The sequence below is a fragment of the Abramis brama genome, assembly GCF_963993115.1.
Source record: "Abramis brama genome assembly, chromosome: 2".
In the NCBI taxonomy this organism is placed as follows: domain Eukaryota; kingdom Metazoa; phylum Chordata; class Actinopteri; order Cypriniformes; family Leuciscidae; genus Abramis; species Abramis brama.
This window is the reverse complement of record NC_139964.1, coordinates 43,884,880-43,911,338: the sequence shown is the minus strand read 5'-3', so window position 1 is coordinate 43,911,338 and position 26,459 is coordinate 43,884,880. Positions and strand designations below refer to the sequence as shown.

Below are 26,459 nucleotides of genomic sequence, written 5' to 3'. Positions count from 1 at the left end.
CCCAAATATTATAACTTTATTTTACACAAACTATTACTGCCCTTCAGTTGTGGAATCATTTCCACCACTACCAACAATTCTGCCCTTAAAATAGTTTCAAAGGTTAGTGTACTCGGTAAGTTTCAGCAAAGATGTGAGGGTAAATTTCACTTGTGAATGGCATATTTTTATTGCATTTCAAATAAAGCTGTTATTTTGTCATTGTGCAATAAGTACGATAATATTTCATTGTATTTCAGATGCTATGAAATTATCCTTAAAAAAATTCAAACACCCTCATTTACGCCACTTTAATATATACCACAATGCATTACTCAATTAATAAATTGACATTTTATAGAAATCATCTTGTCCTTTGACATGTGTGTCCTCATTGTTAGTATACAATTAAACTAGACAGACTATGAAAAATATAATAGTGGCTTTAGAAAATGAACTCGGGTCCAAAAGTTCCTGTAGCTGAAACATGCATCAGTCCTTTGGTTGCTTATGGTTAAAACCATTTAACATAATTATCGTAAATATGAATTCTTAATCAGGTGATTTTTGGGAAAATCTGATCATTTACCCTTAAATTACAATTACTGTCTAGGTAGTAAAAACTATTATGCTATGTAGCTCCCTCTGCTGGGCTTGAAGAGGGAACTGAATTATCTTACCTGCTGCAGGCCACATCACACAAACAGATACACATGAACTAAAGTTATGTTTATTTTTTATTCAAGGATGCAGAAGAGGCTGTGAGAATTGCAGGAGAAATTGGTAAGCGTGATTATAATGTAGACATTTTGTCGTAGTTTGCATCTATCAAGAATAAGGTCATGTAGTAAATAAAGCCAAGTCAGAATTTGTGTCCATCTCTTGCAGGCTACCCTGTTATGATCAAAGCGTCTGCTGGCGGAGGTGGGAAAGGGATGAGGATCTCCTGGAATGATGAGGAAACCAGGTGAGACGTGAGGAAACATGATTCAGGGACATTTTTAATACTGAAGGATCACAGACATCTGATCACTAGACAGACCGTGAGACCTTTGTGGAAGTTTTCTTTGGAGAGAGTCGGCCTAAGGTTATTTTCAAGCTTTAATAAGCTTTATGAAATTAATTCGTTAATTAAATTAATTAGTTTTTCGGTCAGCGCTACAGGGAATTGTACAGTTTTACAGCTTAAGTGACAAGGCTCTTATATTATCATGTTTCATTTTGTAATCCACATTTACATATTACCATTTACAAATCAACCCCTTAGATTCTCTCTCTCTATGTCTCTCTCTCTCTCTCTCTCTCTCTCTCTCTCTCTCTCTCTCTCTCTCTCTATATATATATATATATATATATATATATATATATATCTGTCTGCCTGCCTCCTTCCCTTCCTTCTTATCTTTTTTTTTTTTGTTCTTGGGAATATTAATAAAAACGTCAGAGGGACATGTTGCTGTTAATTGTGTCTTTTGTTGCCGTAGGCTGAAGCCGGGCTTTTGTTTAAGCTTTAATTGGATTTATCTTGAGCGGCAAAACAGTCACTCCGAGCAATTCGAGAGAGAGAGACAGAGACAGAGACAGTCACTCCGAGCAATTCGAGAGAGAGAGAGAGAGAGAGAGAGAGAGACAGAGAGAGATAATCTAAGGGGTTGATTTGTAACAGTTACAACAGCTACTTGAACCGACTTCCAGACACTTTAGCTAATCTGAGGAAGATCTAGTAGTTCACAGTCAGTCATTCTTCTTTCATTTGTATATAAGCAGACATGAATGGGACGTCCAAAGTTAATAATAAAAACACTATTCTAACTCTAAACAAAAGTTATTAACAAACAAGTAGTTGATGTACAGTGAAATGTGAAAATAAGAACATGTGGATCAAAGTATGTTAAAGTCTTTTTTAGGTTTATGAATTAAAATGGTTGATTATGTTATTAGAATGCAATGTAGTTTTATGAAGCTTTATGTTTTGTTTCAGGGAAGGCTTTCGTTTCTCCTCTCAGGAGGCAGCATCTAGTTTTGGAGATGATCGTCTGTTGATTGAGAAGTTCATAGATAACCCCAGACATATTGAGATTCAGGTATTTACTGGATAAGACCACCTTGCTTGTGGGTGTGAACAATTAGTCATTCTTTTATAATGTAAGCATAATAGTATAGTCATCAACATGTATGCAGTGAGCCCAAAATGGTCCTTTAGTCCTTTGCTTTAGTTCCTTTAATAAATAACTTTTGCATAGATTCCAGCTAGATAACAATCTGGGCATTCTTTCAGCCAGTTTAATGAGTTTTTCAATAGTCTTCAATGAGTTCCTATATATACAGTACCACTGAAAAGTTAGGGCTGGTAAGACTCTTTTGAAAAGTCTCTTATGCTCACCAAGGCTGCATTTATCGATCAAACATACAGTAACATTGTGAAATATTATTATAATTTAAAAATGTTCCTGTAATCAAAGCTGAATTTTAAAGATGCTTTTTCAGCATTATTACTCCAGTCTTCAGTGTCACATTATCCTTCAGAAATCTCTCTAATATGCTGATTTTGTTTTGTGGAAATTAGAAATGATGAAAAGAAAGAAAAACAGTTAAATGGGCACTACCTGTATTAGGATTAAGATACCCCTTACCAATTCATTCAATCATTAATTTATTCATTCATTCAACAGTTCATGCATTCATTCATTCATTCATTCAACATATAATTTATTCAACAGTTCATTCATTCATTCAACAGTTCATTCATTCATTCATTCATTCATACATTCAACAATTCATTAATTCAATAGTCCATGCATTCATTCAACAATTCATTCAATTGTTAATTCATTCATTCATTCATTCATTCATTCATTCATTCATTCATTCATTCATTCATTCATTCATCCATACAAGTTCATTCATTCATCCATTCATTCATTCATTCATTCATTCATCCATTCATCCATTCATCCATTCAACAGTTAATTCATTCAAACATTCATTAATGTATTCAACAATTCATTCAACAGTTAATTCAACAGTTAATTCAACAGTTAATTCAATCATTCATTCATTCATTCAACAGTTTGTTCGTTCATTCATTCGTTCATTCGACAGTTCATTCATTCATTCATTCAACAGTTAATTCATTCAACAATTCAATCAATCAATCAATCAATCAATCAACAATTCATTCATTCATTCGACAATTCATTCGACAATTCATTCATTCGACAATTCATTCATTCGACAATTCATTCATTCATTCATTCAACTGCCAACCAAAACTAAACTGATAAAATATAATGGTTATTACCCAAAAATGTGGAATAGAATACGAGAAGTTACCTTTTTGCTTGTAGGAGGTTATTTTTATTTGATGTAGTGGTTAAGGATCGGGGCTAGTAACCAGCAGTTTGTTGGCTCTACTCCCAGGAAAAGTGAGCCTTGAGTCGTCGTCATTGTACCGCTTAATAACCACTTAACCTCAGGTTGCACATTCCTTCTCTGCTGATGGAAAATAAAAATTCAACATTCTATAATATTCCTGTAGTTTAAACCATAGAGCATGGCGCTATCAATGCCAATGCCAATCGATTCCTTGAGAATGCATGAATGGATAATGTATACCTTGATTGCAAAGTAAGTCACTTTAGATAATAGCAACTGCCAAATGCATACCAGTAAATGGGATTCAGTTCTAGATTCTAAAGCTAGATGCATGACAAAGGACATAGTACACTGTGTGGATATTTGTGCTAATGGCTTCCATTCTGTTTTCTGCAGGTGTTGGCGGACAAACATGGCAATGCACTGTGGCTGAACGAGAGAGAGTGCTCCATCCAGAGAAGAAACCAGAAAGTGGTGGAGGAGGCACCCAGGTTTGTTTATTTTTTTTTGCATTTATTTGTTTGATAAATCTAAAGTCGACCTGAGAGTTGTTAATATATGGCACCAAAGTCTCGATGCGAAGTGTGAGGCTCTCACCCTTGAAGAAGGGGGAAAAAAAATAAAATAATTTAAGTTAAATAAAAAATATTAAATAAAATCTTGAATTAAATGTGTGGACAGCAAGCATCTCATTTACATTGCTATAAGTTTGTGTGTCTGTTTAGCACCTTTCTGGACCCTGACACTCGAAGAGCGATGGGAGAGCAGGCCGTGTCTCTGGCTAAAGCAGTGAAATACTCCTCAGCTGGCACTGTGGAGTTTCTTGTCGACTCCAAGAAGAACTTCTTCTTCTTGGAGATGAACACACGTCTACAGGTTTGTATGTGCATGAGTATGTTTGAAGCACATCCTTTTTTCTTTCTTGAAATATCATTACATTATATTCAGGGTTTGTAATTAACACCTGCCACCCCACCAAATGCAGGTGATAGTCAACCATGGTGGGCATGGGCGTCGGAAGAAAAAAAAAAGTGGGTGGGTCCTCCCCCAGAAAAATGTTACTGGAGTAAATACCATTTCATGTAGGCTATTCTGGTGCCTTTTAATTAAAACAAGTAAACTAAACTCCACTTCACGTCGGGCGGTTCTTTGCCTCCAAGTCGTGCATTAAATGCACAGCTATCCGTGGATTATCCCGCTAATACCATGGTCATCTGCCAGCAATGACAATTTAAAGCTGTTATTGATGTTTGCAACGCAATATTTGACTGGAAAGGTACAACGGGCGGTTACTTTCGTCAGTTGAGAAATATAATGTAGCGATTCAGCGGAGTTTAATTTATTAGGGAATTCCCTAATAATTGGATTTGACTGACAGCGCTATGAAAAGACAAATGCGCTGAATCAGAGACGGTAAAAGTAAGTGGGTCCAATATCATTGGTCTTAAAAAGTGGGTGGGTCTTGTCCCACCCATATACAATGGTTCCGACGCCCATGATGGTGGGTAACGACTGATTCATTTTGCTGCGCCATTCACATAGTTTTCCATTAAATTACATTTAAACAATTTGATACTGACAGTCACCCTAGGCTGAAGATAAATGAACTTTTGCCAGCATACTAGTGATTAGATTAGCTGTTTAGATTCAACTTGAGCATGTGAATAAAGTTTAGTTCGGTATTCTGACATTTGTAAGGAAACAACTGATCACTTTATGAACTGACAAACTCATACAGTAGCCTATGCGTACAGTCGAATGCTTAGCATTTCGGTATACTCCATGTGATAGCGTGTGCGAAGCTATGCTGTCAAAACATGCACTAGAACGTTTCATCTTTGTCCAGTGTCTGTATTTTTCCCCAGAAGTTATTACTGATAAACATGTCTTAGTACTCTTTTAAACTAAAGTTGCGGGTTTCTCTTAACTCCCTCAAACAAGAGCATAAGAAACAACATTTATGGAACAGTTCATGTCAGATTTTGTTGCTGATTTGAAATTCAGCAAGCAGTTTTTGAGATTTCAGCATTCCCCCATTCAAGTAGATAGGTCTTTGGTCTTGGATGCCTGAAAGGCCCAGAGGCGTTGCAGATATGGCTGCTGAGTGAGCAGAATTTCCTTGAAAGGGATTTTGGTTGTACATTTTTTTTTTTTTTTTTGGAGCCTTACATTAGCTTTGCTAAATAGATTTGACAAATAGATTTGTCTGAGCACCCATTAACGACAAGGCAGACTGTCTGCATGAGAACTCTGTAAAGTTCCATAGATATTTCTGATGTAATTATGCCAAAGCTGCTTGATTTCCCACTTCTTCTTTTTTTTTATTATTAACAGAAACTGGGAGTACATGTATATTAAAATGAACCACAATTCATTTTGTGATTCTAGAATTTAAGAACTGCATTTTCTTAAAAAAAAAAAAAAAAAAAAAAATGAAAGAAGGAAAGAAATATGATTTTAGTTAATTTTTATTTATATTAAAGTTTGATTATTGATATAATAATAATAATAATAATAATAATAATAAAAATTAAAGCTGCAAGCAGCATTTATCGGGGTTCAAGCAGTTAAGGCCTTTAAGCACCAAAAGTTAAGTTTTATTTAGCAAGCATGTAACCACTGACATAATAGATGGAAAATACCATTTACAGCCAATACAGGCAATGTACCATAGGAAATATATGGTTTTAAAGCTTTTTAACAGTTATAGCGCCACCTATCGTCCGATCTCCATAAAATTTGGCAAGCTTCTTAATGATGTTATGTCACATATGCTCACCAATTTTTGCGAAGTTCTGAGTTTTCATTTAGGATTTATAGGCTTTTTAGTGTATTTTACCACGCAGCTTTCCAAGGATATAAGACACTTGAGTCTATGACATACGGTCTAGGAGTTATGAGCAGTTTCGTGCTTTTGGTCGCTATAGCGCCACCTATGGGCCAATCGGGGTCATACTCTCTGAACCTCTCCTCGATTTTTGTACTACCATCTGGCCAAGTTTCAAGTCTCCAGCACTTACGGTTTGGGCTGCACGATGCGTTTTACGGCAGAAGAAAAATTATTAAAATCAGGGCAATTACAATAGGGTTTCAGCACTTCGTGTTTGAACCCCTAATAATATATTAATTTAAATTCATTGCGTGGCCTTCTTGGAAGTTTTCGAATTGGATGACCGTGTGACTGTATTTAAAATGTAAAATTATTTGAATATGTTCCTTTAGGTTCACATAATTTTAATAAAGTTTTTGCACAAAAATCATATATGCAGAACAAATATTTTCAACCCTCTTTCTGACCCTCTGTCTGTAATGATCTGTTTTTAGGGGGCGGCTCCTTTAAATAAATTCTTTGGTTAAGCTATGAACTTGCAGGATGTTTTAATGGTACATCCAACAAGTCCTCTTATATGTCATTTCTATTTAACAAGTCTGGTACACAATCTTGATCTTGTCACCTCTCTAGAACCCAGAGCCACAGAGGACATCAAAGTGTCTATAAAGCTCATTAGTGTGGACCTCCCAAAGGGAAACAGGCAGAACATGGAGAGGGGCCACACTGCTCTGGGCAGGAACAAGTTTTAATATTTCCGCTCAGGGTTAATGAGTAGTTGTTAGTGGCGCTGTCTGGTTAACAAGAGTCTTTTAAACACCTATGTTAGTGTTTGAGTGCGTTTGGTGGGAGACGGTTTGCAGCGTTTTAACTGGTGATTGATTCCCTTTTTTTTTTCTCCAGTAAAATTAAATCGATGCAGTATGTACAGTTACATTTGTACACAGCAGTCCATGTATTATTTTAAGATGTTAGTGAGTGTGTCCTTCTCTCTCAGGTGGAGCACCCCATCACTGAGTGCATCACAGGACTGGATCTGGTGCAGCAGATGATCCGCATCGCAAAGGGTTACAAACTCCAGTACAAACAGCCCGACATACCCATAAATGGCTGGGCTATCGAGAGCAGAGTCTATGCTGAGGTAAACCAACGAGCAATGAAATGCTTAATACAGTGTGTTCTTAGTATTTATGATATTAGTCATGGACTGACGTTTCAGTTGGTTTTAATCTCAAATATCTACAGATAATGGTGCCCTCATGGCTGGGTAACTGAAAATCAACTGGTAGAGTATAAACAGTCCTGTTAAAAAAGTTATATGCTTCATAAAAAACATTTGTTTTAAGATGCTGATTTATATATTTTTCTTTAGTATGCCAGTAGAATAAATCCATAGAACTGTCGCAACTTTTCCAGGATGCTTAGAACAACCTTAAAAACAAACTGTCTTATTCCTGTGCAAATGTACTTTGGAAAAAGATTGCTTATTTATCTTTGTGTAATATTTATAACTGTATTAAATTATATAACTGCATCGCCCATCCTATAGAGATATCAGCCCATATCTGGGATTTCAGTGCATGTGTTTGTTAGTACATGGGTTAATCTCACAGGACCTGTGAAGAACATACCCATGAGAAATTTCAGCCCAAAATAAATAAGGGGGAAAAACGTCTGTTTTACATCAATGGTCCTGAGCATAGAATTTATTGACTTTGATGTGACATTATTTTCAAATGTTATCTGTACGCTGTTGCCAGATTTACCCACATAAGTGTTGGTTATCTTTCAAGGATATTTTGAGTAGGTCCTGCCCTATTAAAGGATCTGTCTTCATGATGTACTTGGCAACGTTTTTTAACGTTCAGCTTTAAGCTGATTTCCCCCATTTTGTTTTTAAAAAACGATTAAGTGCCATACAGGGCATTCTCACTCCTTCAGCAGAGCTGCTTAATCCTGGACTCTCCTTAAGCCGTGTCTGACAAACTGGCTTTTGTGTGTTTAGGATTTATTATAGCCAGACATTTTTATAAGCCTGAATAACACCTATTCAGATGATAAGAATGTTGAAATCATCAGTATTAGCCCAGTGTGGGTCTTGTCTCATCTCATAATGCTGAAATATGCTGGCCCAACTCAACCCACTGTGGATGGCAGAAGTGTTTGTGCCTGCCAAAGATGAGAGAAAACGAGCAGACCTTGTTAACCCAGCTTAACTGAGCCACAGTTTGACCTGAGTTAAGACATAAGCTTTGAGGACAGGCACTTGACCTTTTATTTCCTGTGTTTTATTTGAGAGCTTATATTTCTTCTCTCTATCTTTCTCTTTTTCAGGATCCATACAAATCATTTGGGCTTCCCTCCATTGGTCGGCTGTCTCAGTACCAGGAGCCGCTCGCCTTGGCTAACGTTAGTACACAGATCTGTTTAGCCACTTTTTTGTGCTCTGTTGTGTGTGTGTGTGTGTGTGTGTGTGTGTGTGTGTGTGTGTGCGCGTGCGTGCAGGGGAGACTTGCTTTGTTTGGAATATGGGCTACTGTAACACCATTCAAGCTATAGTGATGATGACAGAACATTATATTCTTCCTCTGCATGAGAAAAAAGTGTGTTCACTTCACCTTATGAACTACAGTTACTTCTGCTAAAGTCTTGAGCCCAATTTCTTTTTTCTTTTTTATCTCTAGGTTGTTGATTAAAAGTTGACATGAATGACAGATATTTACACTGTCACTGGTAGTTAACATATATGAATCTAGGTTGCAAAATGGGGGCCAATTGTAAAAGGCTAGTTGTTTTCAATTCATTTTCCCAACTCAAACAATATATATAATATATTATTACTTTAATTTGTGCTCATTTGAGTTGGGTAACATTTTATTGGGGCTCTTCTTACTTATGGCAAATTATGACAGATAAATTTGTAGTAGTCTGAAAAAATTCCTCCAGTCCCCTTTACACTCTGCATAGTCAAGCATTTTCAAGTGAATGTGTTTATGTGTAATATTCACACATCAGTCAATTAAGGAAGGACAGGTATACTCGTCCTCTTCAATGAAAGATCCACTGGTTTCTGGGAGCTGCTCAGAACAGGATGTTTTTAATTTTAGAAACACTCACACATAGACGCACACAGACAGATGATGTTTAAATGTCTAAAGAAAGCAAACACGACTGAGGATATTTACATTATTCTTTCATTTATAGGAAGGTCCAAAAAGATGCCATTGTGTGATGTTTAGTGGTTATTAATAGCTTTGTGTTCCGGTGATTTTTGCCTTAAAAAGGTTTGTTTTGAAAAATTTGAATGAAATGCAGGACACATTTCATGGCTATATGAACATTTTCTTCAATTATTTTAGACATTCTGCTAAAACACTTGATGCTGGCCAGTTCATGCATGATGCCTTTGGGGTAACACTTTATAATAACTGCACGCTTTTAATCATTAGTTAAGCATTAGTAAACAGTTAATTCATCATTTATAAAGCATTAATAGACATTAATAAGCAGTTTATAAATACAGCTATAGATACTTTATTCTTAATTTCTAAGCATATCTATAATGTGGTTAATAATTGTATTTTCATACTTCATCAATGTTCAATTTATCATTTCTAAATGAAGTATTGCATTCTTTACAAACCAGTTATTTAGGAGTTGTCAGTGGTTCATAAGATCACTCAGAAAGTGTAAGTAAATGATTAATAAACTATTTAAATGTGCTTAATAATGTATATTAATGCTTTATAAATGATGACTTAACTTTACTATGCTTAACTAATGATTAATAGCGTGCAGTTATTATAAAGTGTTCCTGTTTTTGGAAATTAGGTTTTTTGAATGATAATTGTTGTTTTGTTTTTCTCTTGAAGGTTCGAGTCGACAGTGGAATTGAGGAAGGAAGTGACATCAGTATTTATTATGATCCCATGATTTCCAAGGTAATAGAATAATAATATCAGAGCATCTTAACAGTCTCATTTGATTTAAAATGTCAGATTGATTTACTGCTGTTGTCATTGACTAGTTGGTCACATATGGTAAAACACGAGAAGAAGCTCTGAAGAAAATGGAAAACGCGCTTGATAATTATGTCATCCGAGGTAAATGGCATAAAGAAGTATGCAAAAACATTTAAATGTGAAAATATTCCAAATGCAAATTTCTTTCATTTCTGATTCTGTCATTCGCGCAGGTGTGACCCATAACATTCCTCTACTGAGAGAGATCATTGTTCACCCACGGTTTGTGTCTGGTGATATCAGCACTAAGTTTCTCCCGGAGGTGTATCCTGATGGGTTCAAAGGTCACATGTTAACAGCAGGAGAGAGACGGGAGCTTCTGGCTACGGCTGCGGCACTCTATGTAGCAGCACAGCTTCGCTCTCAGAAGTTCCTGGGAGATCTGAGGTGAGAGACAGATGGGGCATCTGGATTACACACGCTGACAACTACCAGTTACGATGGTTAGGGGCCTAAACTGCACTCTTTTAGCATTTAGTCTTTTTCCCTGAAGTTTTTTTGCAGCAAAAACAGTCATTTAGTTAAAGGGTCATGAAACCCCCTGTTTCAGCAGCAGTCTGAGTCAGTTCTCACCACAATTTTTGAAAAATGCTACAGAAATGGGCGTGGTTAAGGAGAGACCGACAACACTGCTCCGGCTTCTGATTCAGACTCCGGCTTCTGATTTTATTTTTGCAAATTACCATTATACGCAACACAATACACACATGGTTTTGTAAGCTCACTGTAAATTACATAAATACAGTGGGGAGAACAGGTATTTGATACACTGCCGATTTTGCAGGTTTTCCCACTTACAAAGCATGTAGAAGTCTGTAATTTTTTATCATAGGTACTCTTCAACTGTGAGTGACGGAATCTAAAACAAAAATCCAGAAAATCACATTGTATGATTTTTAAGTAATTAATTAGCATTTTATTGCATGACATAAGTATTTGATACATAAAGCAGAACTTAATGTTTGGTACAGAAACCTTTGTTTGCAATTACAGAGATCATATGTTTCCTGTAGTTCTTGACCAGGTTTGCACACACTGCAGCAGGTATTTTGGCCCACTCCTCCATACAGACCTTCTCCAGATCCTTCAGGTTTCTGGGCTGTCGCTGGGCAATACGGACTTTCAGCTCCCTCCAAAGATTTTCTATTGGGTTCAGGTCTGGAGACTGGCTAGGCCACTCCAGGACCTTGAGATGCTTCTTACGGAGCCACTCCTTAGTTACCCTGGCTGTGTGTTTCGGGTCGTTGTCATGCTGGAAGACCCAGCCTCGACCCATCTTCAATGCTCTTACTGAGGGAAGGAGGTTGTTGGCCAAGATCTCGCGATACATGGCCCCATCCATCCTCCCCTCAATACGGTGCAGTCGTCCTGTCCCCTTTGCAGAAAAGCATCCCCAAAGAATGATGTTTCCAACTCCATGCTTCACAGTTGGGATGGTGTTCTTGGGGTTGTACTCATCCTTCTTCTTCCTCCAAACACGGTGAGTGGAGTTTAGACCAAAAAGCTCTATTTTTGTCTCATCAGACCACATGACCTTCTCCCATTCCTCCTCTGGATCATCCAGATGGTCATTGGCAAACTTCAGACGGGCCTGGACATGCGCTGGCTTGAGCAGGGGGACCTTGCGTGCGCTGCAGGATTTTAATCCATGATGGCGTAGTGTGTTACTAATGGTTTTCTTTGAGACTGTGGTCCCAGCTCTCTTCAGGTCATTGACCAGGTCCTGCCGTGTAGTTCTGGGCTGATCCCTCACCTTCCTCATGATCATTGATGCCCCACGAGGTGAGATCTTGCATGGTGCCCCAGACCGAGGGAGATTGACTGTCATCTTAAACTTCTTCCATTTTCTAATAATTGCGCCAACAGTTGTTGCCTTCTCACCAAGCTGCTTGCCTATTGTCCTGTAGCCCATCCTAGCCTTGTGCAGGTCTACAATTTTATCCCTGATGTCCTTACACAGCTCTCTGGTCTTAGCCATTGTGGAGCAGTTGGAGTCTGTTTGATTGAGTGTGTGGACAGGTGTCTTTTATACAGGTAACGAGTTCAAACAGGTGCAGTTAATACAGGTAATGAGTGGAGAACAGGAGGGCTTCTTAAAGAAAAACTAACAATCTGTGAGAGCCGGAATTCTTACTGGTTGGTAGGTGATCAAATACTTATGTCATGCAATAAAATGCAAATTAATTATTTAAAAATCATACAATGTGATTTTCTGGATTTTTGTTTTAGATTCCGTCTCTCACAGTTGAAGTGTACCTCTGATAAAAAAATTACAGACCTCTACATGCTTTGTAAGTGGGAAAACCTGCAAAATCGGCAGTGTATCAAATACTTGTTCTCCCCACTGTACATACATATCCTGTGACAGCTATAATTTAATGCACAAATAAATGCACAGCCATTCACATATGTTCTCTGTCGAAAATATATATGAACACGCTGTTGCATCTTTGATCACTTTTGAGGCTTATTTTGCTTCGTTTTTATAAGCTATTTGATCGGTTAAATTGCCGTTAAGACAGTCACAGTGTGGATGAATCGTGTTTGTGCCGAAGACTCAAGATCTATTGAAGAGAACTTATGTGAAGCAGAAACTCTTACAAAGCAAAAACAAGCACTTATTTTTGATCCATTAATGCATCTCTCACTTACTGTATGCGATCTCACTGTTTGACGCGCCTGTCATAGGAAATCAACACGTGCTGTCTGAATAATTAAGCAAGGCCTCTTCTCATTGGATAAGGACACACAGTCTCATTAATAATTATGAGACACAAGAAAACGTCACATCCTGTGATGCAGACACAAAGACAAATTTAAACCTGAAAGTTGAAAATAACCCAAAACGGTTTAACATTTACTAGTTTTCTCCTACATTTAAAACTAATGGATGGTAACATTGACTTCAATGATGTTCAACATTAATGTTCACACATGTTTTGGGGTTTCATGACCCTTTAAACAGTATTTCACATTACCATTTTTTAGTTATCTATAACTCTTATTAGACCCTCATTAAACAAACATGATTAGATCGTTTCTTCAGATTTGAGATTAGTAAAGGCCCATTCACACCAATAATAACTATACCTATACACTTTTAAAAATTGTTCTCATTCTATTAGAATAGCAAAGTCCACACCACATAATAAACAGAATGTAATCATCCTTTGGTGTAAATGCCAATATAGTTACTGTTAGAGTTATCTTTCTTGGTGTAGGTCTTAACAATGACTGATGAATATCGAATTGGCATTGATATCTAAAGATGGGTGTTCACATATTGCTTATAGTTATGATATCATAACTAGGATGATTTTTGAATAACCATTTCTTATTTTCAGCTTGGTTTTTATAAATCGACTGGTGAGCGAGTTTTGTGTAGTGCACATTAGAGTATGTCTACTAGTACATTATATAATAATCCATCAACATTTTTGTCTTCATAAGAGCTTGGAAAATCCAGTTTTCCATTATTTGTTTAATGTTTTCCATTGGTTTTCCATTATTTTGTGTGATATTCTGTGTCTTATGGTAGTAGCAGAACTGCCGAGAGAGTTTTGGGCCCCATGACAAAAATCTTAAATTCATTGGTCATGTTCACTTGTTTTTTTATGAAACTTAAACATTTTTCTGCAATGTCTTGAATGTTGTTGTTTTATAAACTGCTGATGAAAATATGTCAAAAAAGTAACATTGTATAGCTGGCTCACATAAATGATGATGTTTTGGTGAAGTTGTAAGAATAACTAATGACAGTCTTGGTAGCATTAGTTTGAATGAGTCTCAGATTCTTAACAAATCAGTAATGTTTTGCACCATATGGCATCATTTTTTAGCAAAAGTGTTTGTAAAGTTATTACATTAGTTTTATTGTAACTGTAAAATGACTAGCAATTATTGCAAATGGAAAACAAATGATTTGTTCGTTTTTTTGGTTAGGTTTTTTGAAGGAAACGATATAACAAAAATTGAAATATTTATTTATATATCTTGGAAAATATGAGAAGTGTTGGAGGGCCAAGTGAAAAGTGTTCCTTATTCCTTGAAAATAAATCCTTATTGTTGAACACCGGGTAGTAATAAATAATCTAACTGGATCTTCTCTCCATCCAGCGTTTTCAGACAAAGTTCTAAACATCTGCAGCAGTCTTAGTATCTCACTGTGCTTGTGAGAGAGAGCTCATGTCTTGAGGGGGCACCATGTTCCATATGAACCGTAAATACAAGCTTCACACAATAACCACCTTATGTACAAACAAACAGGAAATGCGCTTAGCAGTAATCCACTTACAAGCATACAGCACTGTGAATAAACATTTAGTGTATGCAACTATCAAACTGCTTTGAAAGTAACCTCACAACACAAGTTGTATTTAATATAAAATAGTCCTTTTAGTGTAAATTAATTGGTTGTCAATGTACCTTTCAGACCCAATACAACACTCATGAATTATTCTTCATCTGGAAAAGACCGATTTACACTTGTAAAAAAGATGCAGAGAGACCATCTGTCTAAACATCTCTCCAGTTTCCCCCCTCCACTGTCTCTTTTCTCTTTTTTTTATGCGTTTCAAAAGTTATTGGTGGGGGGTGGGCTTTCTCTTTGTAGTGAGTGCAGCCCACCATAGTGGAAAAACACAGCATTCCTCCTAATACATTTACTTTAGGTCTCCTAGCAGAAGAGCTGTCAGTCAAGCAGCCAGTGACCAGGTGGTTTGTGTGTGCGTTTGTTGTGTTTTTTAATTCATCTGTAGAGGAGAGAAACTGTATGGTTGATGATTATAAAATGATTATAGTGAGAGGAAAAAGAAAGTGTGTTTGTTACGCCTGGTAGGACAGATGATTAACATTCTGTGTGTGTGTTGTGTTCCAGGGTGTCCAGTGTTCCTGTAGCGAGCAGAGTTTGGGAGTTGTGTGTGGAACTTGATAAAGATGCTCACATGCTGGGTGTGTCTCGGTCTGGAAACAACTATACGGTGAGTGAAAGTGTTTAAAATATGACATCTCATGTCAGATCTCAGTTTATCTTTCACGTGTAGGAGCTGTGGTGCATATATGCTTGACACATTGAGTAGTGGTGCTCATGTGGGGGATACTGGTTCGATCCTATTCCTTTTCGTTGTCTTTAATAACTTCTTGTCATTCCTGTCAAAGCCAAAAAATAATAAAATATTTTTTTTATGTCTCATTAACATTGTTGTCCAATTTTGACAGGATAGCATGGTTAAATACACCATCTGAAGTCTGGACCCAATCTTTCTCCATTAATGGCCATTCAAAAGTAGATAAAGTGCACATATTTTGTTATTAAGGGGGCTAGGTCTATATTTCATTTCATTATATTATTTTATTCAGCATTGTCAATACATTTTCCAGTGGCTTCATAGTGATGCGTAACATGATTATCATTTATGGCTCAGGTGGTTGACTTCTGTGGTTCCCATAAGCAAAGATGAGAGATTTCACACAATTCCAGCAACAAATATTGTCCTCATTAAGGTCATAACTCATCCTGTCTATCCAGCTGATTTCTGTGAGAAGGCCTATTCTCTGCTTCTGTTATAGTACTTGCAGTGAGCGCTCCTGCTCCCTCACTAATGTCTAACACAATGTCCTCTGTGGTAGTATTTGCATTGAAATCAATCCCTCGACTCTTGAGCCTAAATCACTTTAGGATCTGTGTGTCTTCCTCTTCTGTTACTGAAAGACCCTCATGGAGCCGCTGCTCTCACACTTTCCCTAAGACGTCACTCACTAACTGTGTGTTTAGACACCTGTGGCCCTTCAGTCAGGGATAAAAGGAGCCTCGGGGGTTCAGGGGCCTCACCTGATCTCCGTGGACCCCTCTCTCTCTTGCTCTTGCAGCTGAGGGCTGTATGTGTGTTTCTCTCCCACAACTGCACATCAAACTGGACCCCCTGCTCCACAGATGGCCCTGGAGCTTCCAGTGTCCCAGCATGCTTTGGGAATGTGACTGATTATTCAGAACTGTTGTTTAGACAAGTGTTTGAGGGCTGAGGGTAATCAGTTTGACCAGTGACACTGGTTTAAAGAAAAGACTTACATGAAACCCCCCACCTCCCCTAACAGGCATCAGGTGGATTTGGGTGTAGAAACTACTGAATGACCTTACATGGGTTCAGAAACTTTGATTTCTTTTTGATTTCTTTGTCTTGCTGTTTCTGTCACACATAGTTACTCAAATATAACAATTATAACTTTTGTTGTCCTATGTTAAACTCCCACCGTGTGTTTTGTTTGTTGGTTTAGGTGGAGATAGATGGAGAGAAGGTTGAAGTGTCTGGAGAATGGAACTTGGCCTCAGCACTGCTGCCCATCACCATCAACGGCAAACACAGGACTCTCCAGGTTCACAAACATACATACGCATAGGAACAACTAGCTCTGGTCCGTTATTGAAAAGTTATGAATGCATTATTGTAAAGTAATGCACACTTGAGGTAGTAAAATTTACACTACGGGTGTAAATGCGTTATTGTTCAATCCAATAACAATATGGATATTGTTCAGTCCAATCAATCCTCTCAGATGTAGCTTTGAAAAGTCTGATTCATACAAAACGGCTCTTTCCATTTCATATGTAGCGTTGAAAAGTTCGATTCATTCTAGTTCAGAGGTCTTCAGCCCTGCTCATGTGGACCGACTGTCCAGCTCTAATCAAACACACCTGAACCAGCTGATCAAGCTCTTCAGGATTGCTCAAATCACAGGCAGGTGTGCTGAAGCAGGTCGAAGACCTCTGTTCTAGTGAATCAGATCTTCCTAAACAGACCCTGTTGAGCCTCGGATAACCAGATTCATTCTGATGAACGTTCCAAAAATACCCTCATGGCATTTCATGGATTTTTGGATCTTCGTTAAATAAAAATAGGAAATCTTTTAGCTTTTTTATATTTAGTATTAATTTTATTTTCTTTTTTTCAAGTTTGATGGGAAAAACCCACATTGATATTATAATAATAAGTTATATAATTGGATAGAGGCACAGAAAAGAGGTCCACCCTATTTCACAAAGATCTACCTACTTGCAGATTTCTCGCCTCGCCACTGGTCCAGAGTCAATTATTCAACTTATTACATGGCTCTTTGGAACACTTGATTCTGATGGGTAAACTATAAAATAACGATTTAATATTATTATTATTATTTTTTTTTTTTTAAAGATGGCTAAACTCTAAATTGACCAACCTCCAGGCAATTGTCACTCTTATCACTGCATGATTTATTTCTGCAGATTAAATCAATATGTGACGTTTATTTATTTATTTAATTGGTTGGTTAGTTAGTTGTTAGTTAGACATGCAATAGGTGTGATAATGTACGGTCAGTTGGTCATTATGGCAAAATAAACCCCCTCAGCGTAATACAAGACTATAGCAATATGAAAAAGGCATACTTTTTATATTACATTGATTAGCTTGTTCAGGTGTGTTTGATTAGGGTTGGAGCTAAACTCTGCAGGACAGCGGCACTCCAGAATCATTACTAGATGCTAACATGTCAACCAATCAGAATGAAGAATTCACCATCGCTGTGGTATAAGCCCACCACAATCTACATTCAAAGACACTAACAGGCTTTATGTCTTAATGTTTCCTCTCTGAATGCAGTGCCTCTTGCGGACAGCGGCTGGGGAGATCACCCTGCAGTATCTGGGCACTTCAGTAAGTCTTTAAACAAGCACCTCATAGTGACACCTACCAATATAAACTGTATGTCAATGGTTCTCAACTGGTTTTACTTCAAAACCCAGATTATACATTGGAGATAAAGTGGTGACCCAGCATAGTAGCACATTTTATGCTACTGTGTTAATCAAAACAATTCTAACATTGGAATGTATTATTTTTTAGTATTATTAAGCTACTATTTTTCCACAGCACACAAATTTATCCAAGTTTATCCTTGCTGTAAATTAACTTGCATTTAATGTAGTGATGGTCATATTTTATTTTGTCTTGCATACTTTGTCATTAAGGATGATGATTCTATTTAAGGATGAGCATGTCAGCATGTGTTCTGCTTAATTTGCTTTCTATCAAGTGAAAGATAAATTTGTGCCAAAATACTGCGCAGTTTGATTGAACAATAATGGACGAAAAAAAAAAAAAAAAAGAACAATTTGGGCAATAATGAACAAAAATAATGCTCTTTAAAAGTTACTAAGCAATATTTATATTTCTATCCTAGCCATTCCTAATTATTAGGATCCCATCCCATCCCAATGCAGTTGATTGCATTTTATTTGCATTTATTTCCCCCCCCCCCTGTTATCTAAGACCCTGTCAGAATAAACACATTTTTGATTTGTTGACCCATCAGTTGAGAACCACTGCTAAAATGAATGTTGTCATGGGACATTTTGTAGCTATTCTTAGATGTTTCTGTGTTAGTTCATCCTCAAGTGTTTCTTATGTGCACTGTTCTGTAGCTGTACATGGCAGTAAACTAAAAGGCTGTGCATAATAAATAAATATAATAACTATACAATTTTAATAATCATTCTATGAGATTCAATGAGAATATGGACTTCCACACCACAGCAATAACGATAACTGCACAGAGGAACAATGTCATTGGAATCACTTTCAGAATGTTTTCCAGCTCCCGACTGATAGTGGCAAGCCAATCAGAATCCACCTGACTTTAAGAAACTTGAGCATTTAATGAAAATAAACAACATTATCATCCGTTGTTGTGAGCGCCAATATAGTTATCGTTATATTCATCGTTTTTGGTATGATCGTGCCTTTGTTTGTATGTGTTCATGAGCACTCTGTGGTGTTTTTCTGTGTACCTCATGCTGGGTGATATATGCTATATTATGTCACTCACTGGGGCATGTATCCTGTCTTTACACTCGATCTACCAAACATTCACACACGCAAACGCACAGAGACTCACACTCAAGGCACAGGTGTCTCAACCCAACTACAAATCAAACCAAGCTGTCCTGTCTTTGTTTACCCAAAGCCACCTAAACAATCAGCATCGACGTTCTGCAAGCTTAAACAAACAAACAGGGTTAAAAACACAGTAACTCTGTAAAAGAAGAGGAAATGCCGGCTTCCAGACTGCACACGCGTGTGCTTCATGGGGGGTCTCTGCTTCAAAGGTCTTCTGAGGGGGTTTGTTTCGAAGTTTCCATGGGGTCACGGCTATTATGGGATGCCTTCCGTTCATTCTATGTTAACAGATCAGCTGTGGTCGTCAGTGCTTGTCTGTTTCCACGTCAGGTCCAGCAGAAACAAGAGTTTCAAAGTTTTTAGGGTTTCCTCCTGTCAGAAAAGTTATATAGATGTTTTTTTTTTTTCTTCTCAGGAATCGCACTTAGAAATTCTGTGAGACCATTAGTAGAGCACCTCACACTGCCTTCACTAACCCAGTGTTTCCCAACCCTGTTCCTGGAGGCACACCAACCAACACTACAGTTTCAAACTATTCCTAATCAAACCCACCTGATTCAACTCAGCTTGCTAGAAGAGACTCCAAGACCTGAAATTAATGGGTCAGGTACAAAATGCCTTCAGGAACAGGGTTGGGAAACACTGCACTAACCTTCTTCATGGGTTAAAAGTCATTATTGAGTCCTGGAAGTAGTCCCAGGCCTTTAAAAAAAAAAAAAAAAAAATCCAAACTTGATGTAAATCTTGCAGGCTGTTGATTGTCCATCCTAAATGGCATGTGAGATTAGGATTAGTGTGTCCCAAATATTGGTGCGTTGAAAATCGTCAATGGTGCCTAGATGGTATGATGTTTCTGGTAGAGTTTTGACACATACTTGCGTGCTTTATGGGTTAATATCAACCACAACCCCTCGCTTTAGAACAGAGAAAGATTTTGTGACGTTTTTTTTTTTTTTACATTTCTTCAGTGTGTGTAGAAATCCTCCACGTGCAGCGGTGACGGCTGTGCAGACCTTGTGCATTCTGGCAATCGTTTTATAAAAATATTCAGGTGAAGTTTTAGCACTTCCCATAGGTGTGATTGGCTTTTATGATGCTTCATGAACCTTACAGAGATGAAGATATTTATCCATCCTTAATCGGTATCCATTCATAACTGTCAGTCACAGATGAGGTTTTTTTAATTAATTGCAAAGTGATTTGTAACTCCAGACTTTGAGTGGTAGTGTTTTGGGTTACACTTTATTTTAAAGTGACAAAGTACACTACAAAGTAGTTTCATTGTACTTTCTTACATTGTACTTACTGTACTCCATCCGTCCGTCCGTCCGTCCGTCCGTCCGTCCATCCATCCGTCCATCCGTCCATCCGTCCATCCATCCATCCATCCATCCATCCATCCATCCATCAAAATATTAAGCAGCACAACTGTTTTCAACATTGATAATAAGAAATGTTTCTTGAGCACCAAATCAGCATATTACAATGATTTCTGAAGGATCATGTGACAAAGAAGACTTGAGTAATGATGCTGAAAATTCAGCTTTTCCATCACAGGAATAAATTACATTTTAAAGTATATCAAAACAGATTAGTTATTTTAAATTGTAATATTTCACTGTATTATAATTTTTGGTGAAATGATTCTAGGCTTATTGAGCATAAGAGACTTCTTACTGACTTAATTAATTTAAATAATTACTTAATTATTTAGATTTAGATCAAGTACCCAACTATGTTGTAGTACTTCTCGTAAGCACATGCTGGTAACATCTAAATATTTCAGTTGTGACTTCACCTTGTTGCTCAGAGATTTAGTGAGTTGACCCCGGTCACAGAATCATCACCCTTCATTACTGTGTGTGACCTGAGTTTAGCAGAATGATGTAAGGCTTCCTTAGTTGAATTCCTGGAAAGCAGACACATTCCCTTCAGAGAGCTACCCAGTGATTAATTAGTGAGCCACCTTTTCCTTTTTCGCTAAATATAGCACAGAAATGACATCACAAATATACAGGGGGGTCTTCACAATGACACACTGGTCACCGAGGGTGAGAAACTTGTAAAGAACTAGTAGTACAAAAGTATTTGGCTCTTTTGTTGAGGACATACAACATTCAAAGCATTAAAAATAGGTTTTTAGAAACTATAGACAGACAGACACACACACACACACACACACACACACACACAGCCATGTTTATGTGATTTGTGAGGACATTCCATAGGCGTAATGGTTTTTATACTGTACAAACTGTATATTCTATCCCCTTACACTGCCCCTAACCCTAAACCTACCCATCACAGGAGACATTCTGCATTTTTACATTTTTAAAAAAACACTGCTTAGTATGTTTTTAAAGCCATTTGAAAAATGAGGACCCCCAAAATGTCCTCATAAGTCACGTATTTTCCAGAGTGTCCTCATTTGCAGGTGTGTTTTCATAAAAATGTCCTCAGTTGTCATGAAAACAAGTACACACACACACACACACACACACATACATACATACATAAAATATAAAAAAATGTGTCAGATTTTTGTCATAAATGTTTTTGTCAGATAAATACCTTAATGTTAGCTGATGGTATAATTGCTTTTACTGACATATAAATTAAGCATTTGCTAAGGTTTTGAGTTCTGTAATTGATGCTCTGAAAATGGCCCTGGAGGTATGACCCCCCACTGTACTCAAATATCCATCTCACCTCCCTCTCATCCCTCCATCCTGTTGTGTCAGTGGCCTGTTCTTTATGTGACTGTATTAATTAGCTCTTCATTTGCTCTACAGGCTGTTATGAGCTAATGGTTCTCCATTAGTGTCTGTATGGAGAGCAGGGGGCTGATGCTCTTGGCATTCTGCTGCTACTATGTGAGAGACTGAGAGTTTGTGGGAGTTTGCGTTGGTAATCATTAAATTGACAAAACTGCTTTTCATTCATTGAGCAGTGCGGAGGGCCAGGCTTCACTCGTCTGTTAATTGAATTAGACTGGGCACTGACAGAGCCTTTCATCTGTCTGAGACTCACAAAGAAAAATAAACTGTTAGCTGCCCGGCATGTGTTTGGAAACCGATTTGTGCTGCCATCTAAAGGAGGAGATGGGAAGCTTTGGAGAATATCATGGGAGATCAGGCCAGCCTAGCCTAGTTGTTCACTGAACATGTTGCCATAAGTAGGTCTGAAATACACCGAGAAAGCCACAGAGTTAGCATTTATGTAATTGCCACTTTTTTTTTCACTGGATCCCCCTGGAAGTGTACGATTGCCTGATGGCACCGCATCACATGAATAATGTGCATAGTCCCAAGCCTTTTTTATTTTAGTAACTATCGTGAACTGTGGCATAAAAAGGGGAGAAATTAGTTCATTTAGAGCCTTTAAAAAAGAGCGGGAACCGGTAAAACATATGCTATAATAATATGAAATGTTAGTGAAATATATACACTATCCTTCAAAAGTTTGGGGTCAGAAAGATTTTCAATATTTTTAAAGAAATTAATGCTTCACTAAAGATGCATTAAACTGAAAATTCAGCTTTGCCATCACAGGAATAAAATAAATGTCAAAATATATTAAAATTTAAAAACCATTGTTATATTTCTGTTTAATATTTATAAATATTGTAATAATATTTTACAATATTACTCTCTTTACTGTATTCTGATCAAATAAATGTATCCTTGCGGAGTATATGAGATTTCTTTCTTTCTAAAACAATCTTACCGACCCCAAACTTTTGAACTGTAGTGTATGTTGCTCACAAAAACACAATCAGAATACACTTCTAATTTTGAATGGCTGTCAGTGGAGGCGGATGCAGTTACGGCATCAAGCAGCAGGGCCTAACAGGGACGATTTCAACGTTAGTTTTGAGACCGTTAGTGTCAGGTAAATTAAATGTACACGGGCATAATATATGGGTATGTTCTGCAGCATTTCCATCCACCTGAAGTCATTTTCCATAATAGTCGTTTTTTTGGGGGGTAATTTCTTTTAAAGGCAGGGTAGGTAGGACTATATAAAAATAAAAGATCCAAATTTGTTAAAACTTTCTATATATATCAATACATAATTAAAATGTAAGTACTCTGAAAAAAAGAGTATAAAAATCAAGTGACTCTAGACCGTTTAATCTGTATTAAACACAGCTCATTATTTCGATTCGGGACGAATCAAAGGATTGGCTTAGGCGACTGTCACTCTCTCTCGCAACCATGGCAACCACCCTTTTGCCACGGGATCTGCCCTCTTGCGCGCGCACGTTTGATTTGAGGAATTCGAGAGGCACGGAACCTAGGAATAGCAAAACAATGGCAGACAAAGAGCAATCAAAATTCACATTACCGGCATGCAGTTAGTGAAGGCAAACAAGGCAAAAAAAGAAGACAGTTCTAGAAAAGGCAATGAACAAAAAGTCTTTGGATAAACAAAGAAATAAAACGCGTGTCAATATCATCGTGGCTTTCCAGCGACCACCCCGTCCTCAGCCTCTACTTCCTCGGACCCTAGTTGCACGCCACGGCCTCTTGCACGACCTCCTCTGCTTCGCCCTAAAATTATTTTTATTTTACAAAAGGACATTTTACAAACCTACATTTTGCGCATGTGCTCCTGCATGCACTTTTCCAGTCACAACACAGCAATCAAAGGAGGACGCGCTGAAAACTGTAATGCTGTTCTCTTCCATCATAACTCGTACTGAGAAGGTTTGAGTTGCAAAGGAATTTGTGACTGTTTCAGCTGTTCAACCACATCAAAGTTTCGTAATTAGTAAGTCCGTGCTTTTTCTCTTTTTGTTCTTATGTGCTGAAGGGCCGCTGTGCCTTGGTGAAACGGTGTTTGTACGTGAAGAGCTCTTTTCCAAAACGCCATAAACCTAAAAAGCTGCCTCAAAGAACCAGCAAAAGTAATGATTATGAATGTGTAAAATATTGCAATAAGACATTTTAATTGTTTATTAATTTCTGTGTCGGCTGCAAAGATGAAGTTGACGATATTTGACTCGCGATCTTCGCAGTAGGCTAGTGAACGCATGCACCGGAGAAATGCACATTTAGGCTACATAGTTTTATTTTGTTTTGGATGGTTTTGTTTAGAACCAGATTTCTGTAAATATATTCCACATTTTTTAGGCCTGTGAGGCGAGGCTACGGTTCGGTTCACGATGATATAATCTCCAGTTCAAGCACCTTATGTTGTGATTGATAGCCTATATTTACTTTATGTATTTAATCCAGGAATGAAAATATTAATGAATTAATGAAAAAAAAAAATATTAAAATTAAGATACAATTAATACAAAACGAAATTCGTTTTAAAGAAAGGCTTTGTGCTTTCTGTTTTGAGGTCTCTGTTAAAGTTTGAAAGTCTTAGTGCAGCTTTCAGAGCGCTCGCGTCCATAATGGAGAACTGTCAAGTAATATTGTTTTTTCCTCATAAATGCAAACACGAAAAATAAAAGACAAAAACTTTTTTAAAAAGACAAACCATAAATTTAGAAGAAAAAAAAAAGATGGATTTATAGCGTTTTGGGGGAAAAATGAATGGATTTATACTGTTTTGAAAATGTTATTTTTTTTTTACTTTGAATTGATCATCAACAATATTGTTGTTTGATTTAATAATCACTGTTGCAAGAAGTGCCTAGTTAAGTTTTTTTTTTTTTTTTTTTTTTTTGTAAGTGGAAAAAGTAGGGGCTGCCACAGATTCTGTTTAGTTAGCTCCTTTATTGTTTTTTTCTATAGCCTAGAATAATATAGGTCAAATGCAGCAAGTCAAAAGACCAACTGGACCTTTTTTGCCAGTTTGCTCACATTTCTTTGAAGGATGGCAAAAATATCGCCTGAATATCGATATCTAGATATTGGAAAAAAATATCGAGATATTCATTTTTGTCAATATCTCCCACCCCTACATGCAGAACACCATATATGTTATGAATCTTACACGAAATTCATCTTCAGCACAATATAACTGATGGTAATGTAAAAAAGTGTATCAATGCAACCTGTTTTTAGCTTATATAACTAGCTCGTTAACGAATCAAAAAATATATATATTTTAAATTTACCAATATCAATATGCTAGCTTGATAGTGAGTACTAAAATACATCTTATTTGTTTATATTCATAAGCAATTAGCGTTAGATTTTTTTATTACATGTGATTCTGACATGATGTCACTACATGCACTGTGCTCCTTCCTCTCTGCTTCTCTCAGGTAAATAATGCGTCTTCAGCTCAGCGGTTGGAGTCGCGCGTTCATGTGTTTTGGGGGCGTGGCTTTGGAAGGAGCCCAGAAGGGAGGGGGTGGAGTGAATGGAAATAATGAACTGTCTTTAAAACAGTCCTGAGAGGTCTACAGACACTCGATTTTTATACTTTCTTTTTCAGAGTACTTACATTTTAATTATGTATTGATATGTACATAAAGTTTAAACAAATTTGAAAAAGAAGTTTTTTAGACCATTCCTACCTACCCTGCCTTTAAGACTAATGTGAAATTATTGGTCTGTACAAGATACAATGTCCACTAGATTTTATACTGCAAAAAAAAAAAAAAAGGTGAAATGTGTTTGTGTGTGTGTTTGTTTTCTGGAGTGTTTGTCTATTTGGTTGTTTATAGCATCGTAGTTTTCTGTATTTAATTCATTGAGGTATCTGTGTACCCATTTCTTTGTGTTTCATGTGTTCAGTTTAAGTTGCGTGTGCTGAGTAACCTGGCAGCGTCCCTCAGTAAGCACATGCCAGAGAAGGTTCCTGAAGACACCAGTAGTATCCTCCGCTCTCCCATGCCAGGATCAGTGGTGGCTGTGTCTGTTAAACCAGGGGATAGGGTAAGTGACTTACTGGAAATACTGCACATTCAGCATAACTATATTACTCTCATTTTCTCTGTTTAACTTTACGATATGGATTAAAATTCAGTCTGGATTGCTTAAAGCTCTCTAGGTGAATTGTGCCAAATAACTGCAACTTTTAAGGAAGCTGACCTCTAAATATTACACATAAAAACAATCAGACAGTTAAATGCCAGTCACTTAGACGCAAGATAAAAAATAATCGAGGGATATTAGCAATAAATGTAGTATGAAAGTACACTTTATCTTTAAAGGAAAGTTCAACAAGAAATGGAAATGTACCCACCCATGTGGCTTACTTACCATTTTCCTAGTTCTCCGCTCAGTTTTGGTTAAAAAGAAAAAACTGCAGTTGGACAGTAGAAATGCAGTAGAAATTTTAAATCTGAATAATGGCACATTTCCGCCACCCACTGGACTGGAGTAAGCAGCACTAGGTGGCACACAAAGAAATGTCATT

At 37.2% G+C, this 26,459-nt stretch overlaps 1 protein-coding gene across 1 annotated transcript in view; it reads left to right on the top strand.

The window, feature by feature from the left end:
* The window catches only part of pcca (propionyl-CoA carboxylase subunit alpha), a 49,934-nt gene that overhangs the window by 19,231 nt on the left and 4,244 nt on the right, over positions 1–26,459 (top strand). Inside the window, exons 8-21 of the mRNA XM_084098169.1 lie at positions 726–762; positions 868–946; positions 1,961–2,063; positions 3,751–3,845; positions 4,080–4,230; positions 7,182–7,325; positions 8,519–8,593; positions 10,057–10,125; positions 10,212–10,287; positions 10,380–10,593; positions 15,083–15,185; positions 16,480–16,578; positions 17,841–17,894; positions 25,835–25,975. Of these exons, the coding sequence (XP_083954295.1) occupies positions 726–762; positions 868–946; positions 1,961–2,063; positions 3,751–3,845; positions 4,080–4,230; positions 7,182–7,325; positions 8,519–8,593; positions 10,057–10,125; positions 10,212–10,287; positions 10,380–10,593; positions 15,083–15,185; positions 16,480–16,578; positions 17,841–17,894; positions 25,835–25,975 (1,440 nt within the window). The remainder of the gene's footprint in view (positions 1–725; positions 763–867; positions 947–1,960; positions 2,064–3,750; positions 3,846–4,079; positions 4,231–7,181; positions 7,326–8,518; positions 8,594–10,056; positions 10,126–10,211; positions 10,288–10,379; positions 10,594–15,082; positions 15,186–16,479; positions 16,579–17,840; positions 17,895–25,834; positions 25,976–26,459) is intronic.